Source organism: Lynx canadensis, chromosome E1, assembly GCF_007474595.2.
Source record: "Lynx canadensis isolate LIC74 chromosome E1, mLynCan4.pri.v2, whole genome shotgun sequence".
NCBI classification, from domain to species: domain Eukaryota; kingdom Metazoa; phylum Chordata; class Mammalia; order Carnivora; family Felidae; genus Lynx; species Lynx canadensis.
In genome coordinates, this window is record NC_044316.2 from 4,119,981 (window position 1) to 4,132,233 (window position 12,253).

Sequence of the window (12,253 nt, forward strand, 5' to 3'; positions counted from 1 at the left end):
TGGGCACTTAATAAACACCGAAGGGATGGTTTCACAGATTCTTTTTTTAATGTTTATTTATTTTGGGGAGAGAGAGAGGCAGAGCATGAGCAGAGAGAGAGAGAGAGAGAGAGAGAGAGAGAGAGAGAGGGAGACAGTATCCAAAGCAGGCTCCAGGCTCCAAGCTCCAAGATGTCAGCACAGAGCCCGACGCGGGGCTCAAACTCACGAACCTCGAGATCATTACCTGAGCCGAAGTCGGACGCTTGACCGACTGAGCCACCCGGGCGCCCCTGGTTTCACAGATTCTGAGTCGGTGGGTCTGTGATGGGGTCTGGGCATCAGACGGGTACCTAGTTCCCCAGGGGAAGCCAACGGGCAGCTGAGGCTGGGGCAGAGGTGATCCCGGGGACTCACCAGCAGGGCTGACATGACAGCCTGCCGCTTCCTCTGGGCTCAGGTCTGCAGGGGCCCCCTCGGAGGCAGGGGGCAGGGACAGCAAAACAGGAGTTGAAAACTGCACTCTCCAAGATTGCAAGTAAAGATTTCTCTCTTTAGGAAGGTGACGACCAGGGTATGGCCTCCTCCCCTCTGCAAATGACCGTATTTCCAGGAATTCAAATACTCAAAAAAACAAACAAACAAAAAAACCCAAAAAACAAAAAACAAAATCCACAAAAAACGCAAAAACTCCAAAACACATAAAAACCAACTTCTGGCCATGTTTGCCTGTGTTTCTAATAGAGGGTTGACATTTTGCCCACGAAAGGCTAGTGATATTAGATCTTTGCTTTTCAGAGTGTTGGTAAACAAAAATCTCATCAGTTGGGGGTCCTTGTGTACGATAAATGGTACTTTTTACAGAGATTGTGTTAGTGCACTTGTGTATATGTGTATGTGTGTGTGTATAACTTTAATTTATAATTTTAGTGATGACATTTGGTTTCCATATAACACAAGATATATCAACTATATGTGTTTTTCAGCATTGTATTTTGAAATATCCAAACATACAGAAAAGTTACAAGAATAATAAACACTCACAGACCCATTATCTAAAATTCAAACTGTCTTAACATTTCCCCGGATTTGCTTTTGCTTTGCCTCTCTTCTCGTGAAATGTCTGACAATAATTTGCAGGCGTCATGAGATTTCACTCTTAAATATTCATCAGGTCCTTCCTAAGCAAAGACATTATCCCTCATGAGTACAAACCAGCAATTAACTGCATATCAGCTGATGTTTTATCCATATTCAAATATCCCCCATTTTTCCCTCCAATTTTTATAGCTTTTCTTCCTTGGACTAGAGTCTTGTCCAGGTTTGTATAGAGCATTTCATTCTATATCACTTTCGTATCTTTTCATCTGTAATCTCCCCACCCTGGCCCATGACGCTGGTTTTTTAAAAAAATTTAAAATCAAGTTAGTTAACATATAGTGTAATAATGATTTCAGGAATACAATCTGGTGATTCATCACTTACATATGACACCCAGTGCTCATCCCGACAACTGCCCTCCTTAATGCCCATCCCCCATTAGCCCACCCCCCACCCAACACCCCACCCCTCAGTTTGTTCCCTGTATTTAAGAGTCTCTTACGGCTTGTCTCCCTCTGTATTTTCATCTTATTTTCGCTTCCCTTCCCGTATGTCCGCCTGTTTTTTTTCTCAAATTGCATGTATGAGCGCAATCATATGATATTACGACACTGGCTTTTAGAAGACCCCCCCCCCCCCCGCCCAAAGAACTTTGTTCTAGAATGTCACACAAGCTGGATTTGTTTGTTTCCTCGGGATGTTATTAGATGCACTCTCTTGTCTTCTGTATTTCCTGTAATCTGGAAGTTGGATTTAGAGACTTGGGAAGACTCAAGCTGATCCACACAGGTGCTGGGTACTTTGTATAGCATTACATCGGGAGACCAGAATATCGGGTGTCATACCACAGTGATGTTCCGTGCGATCATTTGATCTAGGGGGTGACAGCCAGATCTCTCCACGGTAAAGGCGCTTTTTCCTCTTGTATATGGTCAGTCATTGGTAGGACAATAGTTTGGAACCTTGGATCTTAATCCCTAAGAAACCTTTATCAGTGTTTCAACCTTCATTGATGATGCTTGCTTGAATTGATTCGAGCTCTGTCCTTTCTTCTACATTTACTAGCTGGCATTCTTCTGAGGAGGCTCCTTCCCCTTCCCTCTGGCTTTGAGCGTGGCCCTGAGCTCACTAATTGCTTTATTCACTTATTATTATGATGATTTTGATGATCAGTGTTTTTCTAAATTTAGCTAGTGAAATCCCTCCAAACTGGCTCTTGTGTCCTTTTGTGATAGTCTCGTTAGTCTTGGAGCGTTTCCTTATTTTCTGGCACAAGACGATGGTCCAGGATCATCTCGTGTTTTCCCGGTCCCGGGCCCAAATCAGCGAGTTCTCCAAAGAGTTCTGGATTCTCTACGTGGAGGAATGTTATTAGAAACCAAAATCTGATTGCTAGGTGGTGTGTTCACTGTCACTACAACTAGGACCTTTGTAGTATACAGATTTAAGAAAAAAAAATCACATTTGCAGGATGTTTTTTCCTTAGACTATATGTTCAGAGTACAGTGTTTATAATTATTGGAAATAATTATTTTCTCTACGTGGTCATGTTACTGATTGGAGACACGGTTTTATTCAATTGTTCCTATTAGTGTTAAGGATTTGCCTTTTTCTTCTCTCTTTCCTTCTCTTCTCTTCTCTCTTATTTTATTTTTAATAAATACAATATTGACAGGGTTTGAAAGCCAAGACTAGATACAAAACATTTGGTCGGAGAAACCACGCTCCTATCGCTGTCTTTACCGTTTCTGCCTATCTCCTCTAGATAACTAACCATTTTAAAGATTTTTCGGTTTATCTTTGCTTCCTTTTTTTTTCTTTTCTTCTTCTTCCCTTTTTATCAGATTATGACATACAGCTTATGTTTCTTTTTGCAAAACTAAGCCAAAATCTAAATATGTTGTTTTACCATTTTTCTTACGTAAAAGGCTGTACATCTGAAGCCTGATAGGCATTCTGCATTTTGCCTTTTTCACTTAACAGCATGTTCTAGAAGCATTTCTCCCTTTTTTCCTTTCACAGTTGCATAGTACTCTGTCTACCCTGTGTATCTACCATTGTCCATTCAGGCACTCTGCTGTGGCCACTGGGATTATTTCCAACATTTTATTGCTAATGATGCCACCTCGAATAACCTTGTATGCCTATGTTAGTTCGTATCTGTGATGGTGTATCTCTGGAAAGATTCCCAGAAATGGGGCTGCTAGATTAAAAAGTAGATGCATATACAGCTGTGTTAAATATTGCCAGAGTCCCGCCCCCCCCCATAGGAGTTGTGCCATTTTGCCCTCCCTTCAATGTCCGAGAATACCTGCCTTCAATATGCATACCTCAGTGTATGCATATTGCACACCATGATTACGAAGCATTTCGTAAAGATGTCTGAGTGACTTAAGACTCACCTGTTGGTGCTGAGAGTGACCTGGGTGTTCTGGGGTCACTAGGGAAGTAGCCAGGTTTTACTGGAGAGCTGCACATAGAGGACAGTTTAAGAAACTCCTCTGAAGGGGTGCAGTTAAACCAATTGTTCTAGGTGCTCTTGGTACTTACGTACATCCCCTTGCCCTAACCAATTCAGTACACAATTGTCTAACTTCTTAGCGTTAGCACATGCGTTTCTTTGCTGGTTCTCTGGTTCTTGGTTTATAGCCTATCTAGAAATCCAAAACAAATGCAAATAACACATTAATGAATAATATAACTGAGGCCCCTCTTTGTGAAACAGACCACAAGTGTCTTCGAAGTTCAGAGTTGACAATACACAGACAGGCATTCAAGGAGGACTTCTTGTAAGAGGTAGGTTGGTGCTGGTTTTAGAAGGATAGATTTAGTTTTGAGGAGAGGAGAGACCAACGACAACAGTTAGGGACAGGACAGGATTATGGAGATCTTGATGGGGTCCGTAGAAACTAATCCTAGATAGAAATATGGTTGGGCTTGATTTGGAAAGACTCAAAAGTTACGTAGCGATTTCTGCATCCAGGCCACCACTATAAGAAACGTTTAAGAAAATCCTTAACATAGAAAGGCATATATGCCAAATGGAATTTGTATCAACATAAAGGAATGCAGAGCACCAGAAATGGTAACTAGGAAGGCAAAATTTTTAATCTTATTTTTTAAATCTCTTAAAAGATAAGTGAATAGGGGCGCCTGGGTGGCTCAGTCGGTTAAGCATCTGACCTCGACTCAGGTCATGATCTCATGGTTCGTGTGTTTGAGCCCCTCATTGGGCTCTGTGCTGATGGCTCAGAGCCTGGAGCCTGCTTCTGATTCCGTGTCTCCCTCTCTCTCTGCCCCTCTCCTGCTCACACTCTGTCTCTCTCAAAAATAAATAAACATTAAAAACTTTTTCAAAAGATAAGTGATCAGTTAAAGTGAAAATAGTAACAATGTATTATGGGCTCTAATATACATACAAGTAAAATGTTCAGCAGTTGCACAAAGGCCAGGGTGAGGGACGTATTAGTATGGTAAGTTAAAGATGTGTACTGTAAACATGAGAGCAACCACTAAAAAGCAAAACAAAGAGGTATGGCTAGTAGGTCATTGAAGAAAAAATTGAGTTAAAAAAATACACCCAAACCAAAATAAGGACAGAGAACAAGGACAAGATGGGACGAAGATCGAAACTCAGCCAGATAAATAACCCCATTAAATGTAAATGGTCTAAACCCTCATTAAAAGACAGAAACTCTCAGGTTAGATTAAGAAGATAAAACAAAACAACAAAATCCAACTATGTTCTGTCTACAAGACCCAGGCAATTGATTTTTGACAAAAGCGTCAAGGCAATTCAGTGCGGGAAAGAATGATCCTACCAAAAAAGAGCACCAGAACAATGGGATGGGAAAAAAAAGAAAGCGAACAAACAAAAAAGCAAACAACCCTAAACTTCAACCCTTGCTTTACACCATGAATAAAAATGAACTAGAAATGGATCATATACCTAAATTTAAGAGCTCATTCTATTCAACTTCTAGGGAAAAAATAGCTGAAAATATTAAGGACCTTGGTCAGGTCAATATTTTTTTCAGGGAGAACTCAAGTGCAAGCAGAAGAGAGGCAGAGGGAGAGGGAAAGAGAGAATCTTAAGCATGGAGCCTGACATAGGGCTCGATCTCACTACCCTGAGCTCATGACCTGAGCTTAATTCAAGAGTCAGATGTTTAACTGACTGAGCCATCCAGGTGCCCTAAGACTTTTTAAACAGGACACAAAAAGCACAACTATATAAAAAAGTTGATAAATCGAACTTCAACACAATAAAAAAAAAAAAAAAACCACTTCTGCTCTTCTAAAGACACTGTTAAAAAAATACAAAGGCAAGCCACAGGATGGGAGAAAATGCTTGCAAAACACTTACCTGACAAGAGATTTATATCTACAATATATAAAGAACATTCACAATTCAACATTCAGACAAACAATCCAACTTAAAAGATGGCCAAATATTTGAACAGATACTTTATCAAATAAGATACACAGATGGCAAATCAGCACATGAAATGATTCTTAACATCATTAATCATTAGAGGAATTCACGTTACAACCCCAGTAAGAATCCCACTACATACCCATTAGAATGGCTAAAATTTTAAATACGGATGATATGAAGTGTTAGTAGAATCTAGAGCCACTGGAACTCTTAATCCACTGCTGGTGGAAATGTGAGTTGATACAACTTATTTAGAAAACAGTTCGACAGTTTCTGAAGAAGTTAAAACATACATCATGCTACTCCCACCATTTTATTTCTGCATATTTATCTGAGAGAAATAAAAACCTATGTCTACATAAAGACTTGTACAGAAATTTTCATAGAAACTTTATTGGTGAAAGCCAAACTCTGAAAACAACTCAAATGTCCATCAATAGGTGAATGGATAAGTAAATTGTGGTATATTCGCAATGGAATACCACTCAACAATAAAAAAGTAGACTATTGATACATGCTATGACATGGGGGGAATCTCAAAGTAATTATTCCAAGGGAAATAAGGCTGATCAAAAAAATGATAAAGAGTACATATCATAGGATTCTTATATAAAATTTTTAAAAAATGGAAATTCATCTCAAATGACAGAAAGCAGACCAGGGTTTACTTGGGCATAAATGGTAGGCAGGAATGAGAGATGTATTATAAAGGGTCACAAGGAAACCTTTGGGAGGTTATAGAAATGTTCATTATCTTGAGTGTGGTGATGAGATCACCGACATATTCATACCTAAGTTCATCAAGGTTAATTCTTCAAATATGTACAGTTTACGGTCCACCAGGCATGCTTCAATGAAGCTGATAAAAGTGTTATGTGGAGACGTTTAAGGCATGATTTAGCAGGTAATACGTATTCTCTGTGGGTTCTTGTACAAAAATGTATTAAGAAACATAATTTTTATGGTGATTAGTATGATGGATTGAGTGAGAAGGTGGGATTCCACTGGAAAATCACAACAACAGACTTTCCGGTAAATTATGCCCTGTCCACAATCAGGCTATCCAGAGACTCAGGGAAAATATTCCACTATTTTATTGGGTGTCCATCTAAGGGGTCATGAATGAAAAGTTGTTTTAGGAGGGCCCCATCTTCAGAGAAAGGGACTTCTATATTCTAGGAACAGCATGCCCAGGGACAAAGAACCTGTCCTCATTTCTAAGCCACCCTTTGGTGTTCTGGTGTTCTGGGCACAAAACTTCCATGATACTGAGAATCTTGGTGCATCAATGCTGGGCTATGGGACAAGCCAGGAGGGTGAGACCCCCAGTGGGCTCTTCAATTCATCAAGACTCTTTGGCCTCTAAGTGTGCCAGAGAACAGTCTAAGCTACCCTACTTGGCTGTCAACAAGGCTACAGTGCCTGCCTAGAATCTTGGTCATCCTGGGAATGGAGCTGGGGGTTGGAGGTCATAGCTTCCGGGCTTGGTGGTCAGATCTACCCCTTGTCTGTGCTCAGGTGGAAAACCACGCCTTGCTGTCGACCTTGCAGCTGTTATACACCGTGGGGTACTCTCTCTCCGTCGTCTCCCTCCTCTTGGCTCTCACCATCCTCTTGTTTCTTCGGTGAGTGGAACTTCTGCTGGCACCCTGGGATTTGCTTCCTGGCTCCCTCTAGAAGGCAGAAGACTGGGCTGAATGACATCATGGTCCACCAGAGCTGGAAGGGATCTGAGAGTCTCCAGCCCATCAACCCCGTTGTGCAGCCAGAGGGGAAAGGGATAACGATGGTCCAGTGAGAAGCACTGGGTCACTGCAGGTCACGGGGCACTGCTAGAACTGGAATCTGGGAGTCCTAACTCTGATTTAGCCACTTTGGGATTGGATAGCCTCCTGTGTGCCCTGCCCTACTGGAGGCATGATTTTTACAGAAGAGATTAAGAAACTTCTCCAAAGCAAATTAGTGAGCGGTAGAGCTGTGATTTTAATCCATGGCCCTCAGACTCCAATTAGCTATTAATCATTTGAATGCTTCCTTGGTGCCAAGCATTGTTCTAACCACGTTACATGCATTGAGCCCTTTAAATTTCTTCCCTAATTAGAATTAAGGTAAATTCTAATCCTAGAAGATTAGCATTATTATTAGCCCCATTTTATAAACGAGTTGACAAAAATATGGAGAGATCAAGGAACTTGCCCAATGTCACACAGCTGGTGAGTGCTGGGGACAGGTTCACAACCAGGCAGTTCAGAGCCTGAGCATTTTCATTCCCTTACGCTGCCTTTCAGAATCCCAAAGCCTGAGTGCATTTTACTAAACCATGTTTTCAGACATCAACCAAGTGATTTATTTATGGACGTCCTAAGGAGCCCTCCAAGCCTGCGTCTTGGCCTCACCCCTTCAGGAACATAACTGAGTATGATGTGGCCGAATGAACATTTGATACAGATGCAGGAGACCTAGATGGGCACTGTGGAGGCCTGGATGCTAGTTCTAGAACAGGTCCCCACATAGGCTCCTGTAGCACCATGTCTGGCCCCTCAATCCCAGGATGTTCTATGGCTCCCCAGAGCACAGTCATGACCATATACCCCATCTAGAGAACAATCCTTGAGCAGTGGGAGAATTCCATAGCCTGTACCCCCTGCTATCCATGACCTCCTACACTCGCCTTCCCAAAGTCCCAGAAGCAAGCCAGGAGAAAGTAACTGCCCAGCTAAGCAACTGCTTTAGTGAAGCCTAGGTTGACCAGACATCCATTTTGCCCCTAGTGCTGGAAAGAACAAGATCCAGTGCCTGCCCTTGAGTGGCACCCAGTCTAATTAGGGAGAAGGATGCATAAATAATAAAACACCTGCCTCAAGTACTGTTTAGCAATTTAAAAAGTAATAATAGCTCTAAAGCCAGGCAGGTGTGTGTGCTGCATGGGGGCACAGGCAAGGCTGTGAAGGCACAGTGATGGAAAAGGGTCCTTTTGTCTAGAGACACTAAGGACACACAGTTTTACACCAGCCAGTACAAGAAAAAGAGCCTGCAGGAGGCTTCATGTGGGTGAGAGGGAGGTAATGAGAGCTGACATTTTCTGGGCACTTACTAGGTGTAGGTACTGTGTGAGTACTTTGCACCCCAAACCAGATTGTTACTATGGCGATCCTTGAAGGAAGTGCTCTCGTCCTTACAGGCAGTAGAGCCTTGGAGAGCTGTGCTTTGGCCTCAGAGTGTCTGGGTCTGAATCTCACCTCCACCACTTACTTCTCTAGGACTTTGGACAGCTGGCTTAACCCTTCTGCCTCAATTTCCCAATTTGTCCTCCACGTGTACATGTTATCCCCATTTTCCAGTTGAGGGAAATGAGGTACAGAGAAAATCACATAACCCGGCCGCATGGCTCTGGAGCCTACACGATGAATGTCTGTCCTCTAGTGATAGGTACACAGGTGTTTCCGGCACATGCCTGTTGGTCTGAGCTGTTCTTTCCTGAGGGGAGACACTTGGTTTTTTCCCTGCGCAGAAAACTCCACTGCACACGCAACTATATCCACATGAACCTGTTTGCTTCTTTCATCCTGAGAGCCCTGGCTGTGCTGGTGAAGGATGCCATCTTCTACAACTCTTACTCCAGGAGGCCCAACAGCGACAACAAGTGGCTGTCCTTCGTGTCAGAGGTATGTGCCTCCCTACCATAGCCTCCTACCCGGCAGATCAGGGCTGGGAACCGTGGGGTGGGAAGGTAGGACGGGGAAAGGCAAGAAGGACATGAAGGGGTGTCAAAGGCCTCTGGTGAGAGAAGTATCATCGGACTAAAAACAAAACCCCAAAACCAAACCCCCCCAAAAACCCCCAAACCTCCCGAGAGTGAGGCAGGTAAAGGAAATCAGCCATGGGCTGCTGTGTGCCCGCGGGTGGGAAATTTCTTCATCTGTGAACCAAAGAGCTGAACCAGATCAGTCTTTTTAAAAAACTATTATTACTAATTTTTAAAGAGGCAAAGCTTTCCAAATTGAAATCTGCCTCTGTTGGGATGCTTTTTCTTTTATCCTATTAATACTGGTTGTAGTAACTTGTTAAATTAACCTTGCACCCCTGGAATAAACCCAACTAGGTTCTGATATATTACTCTTTTTCCTATATTTCTGGATTTGTTTGCTGAGGCTGTTTTGTTTAGCATTCTCTCATCTGCCTCAGTGAGTAATTTTCTTGTGATAAAGAAGCTAAAATTTACGCTTACGTCAAACAAAGCGAACTTGTTACCTCTTTCTCTGTTCTCTGGAAGAACTTATTTAAAATGAGTATTTTTCTTCTTTAAATGTTTGATAGATCATTCCAGTGAAGCCACTTGGGTCCAAAGTTTGCTTTGTTGGAAGGCTTTTAACTGGGGACTGTTTTCAGCTCTTATATTCAGATTTTCTATTTCTTCTTGTGTCAGCTTTAGTACCTGGTGTTTTTCTAGGGATTTGTACGCTTCATCTAACTTTTCAAATTTCTTGCCATCATGTTGTTCGTAGTTTCTGAAGATCTTTTAAGATCTTACCATCATAGTTAGAGCAGTATTGCTTTCTGTGTCCCTGATACTGACTATTTATACTTTCACTCTCTTCCCTCTTGATCATCCTTACCAGATGTTTTTCAGTTTTACTGGATTTTCCATAGAATGAAATTTTGGCATTGCTGATTCTCTTTGTTTTATGTTCCCTATTTCATTAGTTTCTGCTTTTACCTTTATGCTTTCCTTCCACATCCTTTCCTTAGGTTAGATTTTGCTGCTCTTTCTCTGACATGATAGTTAGGATAGTGGACTTTCAGCCTTTTTCTTTTTTAACTAAGGCTTTTAAGATTATAGGCTTCACTCCAGGTGTGGTATTAGCTGTATACCACACATTTTGATATGCGGTATTTTCTATTCATCTGGGTCAGAAATAAGTTCTAATTTATATTATTTCCTTTTTGATTCCTGGGTTATTTAGAAATTTCTTTCCTCCTTTCCAATCATCTGAAGTTGTTTTTTGTTTGTTTGTTTTGTTTTGTTTTGTTTTTTAGATTTTTGGTTTCTAGCTTAATTGAACCAACACCAGAGAACATACCTTTCAGGGTTTCCTTTAGGGAAATGGTGCCAGGGAATTCTCTCTGTTTTTGTTTGTCTACAAATGCCTAGAACGTTAAAAGAAGAGACTGGGCTTTGAAACCTACAGGAAGGCCCCCTTCCCATTTTGGTATTGTCACCAGCCTCTCTGAGATTGTCAGCAGGTTCGGGAGTGAGGGGGTGAAGAGGGAGGGCTGTGGGGGGGGGGGCCCTTCTTCACCATCTTGGGTCCATGCGGGAATGCCTGGCCTCACCCTCGGGTGCTCTGTCCTCCTCAGATATCTGTCTCCTGCCGCTCTGCCCAGTTCCTGCTGCACTACTTTGTGGGAGCCAATTACTCGTGGCTGCTGGTCGAAGGCCTTTACCTCCACACGCTGCTGGAGCCCACAGTGCTCTCTGAGAGGCGGCTGTGGCCCAGATACATGCTGGTGGGTTGGGGTGAGTGACCTGAGCCCCCAACCTCTTCTCCTAGGGGCCATCGGAACATATGAACCCAACAGATCCTTTGGTTTCCCAACTGGAGGGACCATCTGGGATGGATAACTCCTCAGGGACGAGAGACTGAAGAGAGCGGGGGGCGGGGTGCGCACATGCACAGAGATGCACAGGTGCTGTAGACCCAATGCTTACGTTAAAAAACCGACAAGGTTTTGGGAGAATCAGATACCATTCCTCCCACCCCGTCCTCAGCTGTAGTCACCTGCTTGGGCCACCATAACAAAATGCATAGACTTTATGGCTTAACCAACAGACATTTATTTCTCATAGTTGTGGAGTCTGGGAAGTTTGAGATCAGGATGCCAGGGTGGCCCAGTTCTGGCAAGGGCCTCTTCCTGGCTTGTAGACAGCTGGATTCTGACTGTAGCCTCACATGGTGGAGAGAGAGAGAGAGACAGAGACAGAGACCGAGAGAAAGCAAGCTCTCTGGTCTCTTCCCACAAGGACATTAATCCCATCATGATGCTTACCCCTCCCTCCAAACCTAACTACCTCCAAAGGTCCCACCTGCAATTACCATCACACTGAGGGTTGGAGCTTCAACATGGGATGGGAGGGGACACAAACATTCAACCCATAACACCAACTGAGTCTTCAAGACAAGATTTAGAGGGGCATCTGGGTGGCTCAGTTGGTTGGGCATCCAGCTTCAGGTCAGGTCATGATCTCACAGTTCATGAGTTCGAGCCCCATGTTGGGCCCGCTGCTGTCAGCCTGGAGCCTGGAACCCGCTTCAGATTCTGTTTCTCCCTCTGTCTCTGCCCCTCCTCCACTCTCTCTCTCTCTCTCTCTCTCTCTCTCTCTCTCTCTCTCACACACACACACAAATAAATAAACATTAAAAATTTTTTCTAGAAAGGGACTCCTGAGTGGCTCAGTCAGTTAAGATTCTGTGTCTCCCTCTCTTTCTGTTCCTCCCCCTCTCGCACTCTGTTTCCCTCTCTCTCTCAAAAATAAATAAAGATTTTAAAAAATTACAAAAAAAAGATGGGGTCTAGACCCTGAAACCCCGTTGTCACAAACTCTTAGAGAACGTGACGCTGCAGGATTCAGAGGAAATGCCCTTGACCGACAACTTGGGAGACTTTGGCTAACGCCTTGGATTTACTCTGAGCTGCTTTGCAACATGTGGCAAATGTTTTCTCCTCTCTGCTTCC

The 12,253-nt window shown here is 43.0% G+C and overlaps 1 protein-coding gene across 1 annotated transcript in view; it reads left to right on the forward strand.

Annotated features, from left to right (window-relative positions):
- The window catches only part of GLP2R (glucagon like peptide 2 receptor), a 52,073-nt gene that overhangs the window by 12,296 nt on the left and 27,524 nt on the right, over positions 1 to 12,253 (forward strand). Inside the window, exons 5-7 of the mRNA XM_030296149.1 lie at positions 7,037 to 7,143; positions 9,030 to 9,183; positions 10,877 to 11,036. Of these exons, the coding sequence (XP_030152009.1) occupies positions 7,037 to 7,143; positions 9,030 to 9,183; positions 10,877 to 11,036 (421 nt within the window). The remainder of the gene's footprint in view (positions 1 to 7,036; positions 7,144 to 9,029; positions 9,184 to 10,876; positions 11,037 to 12,253) is intronic.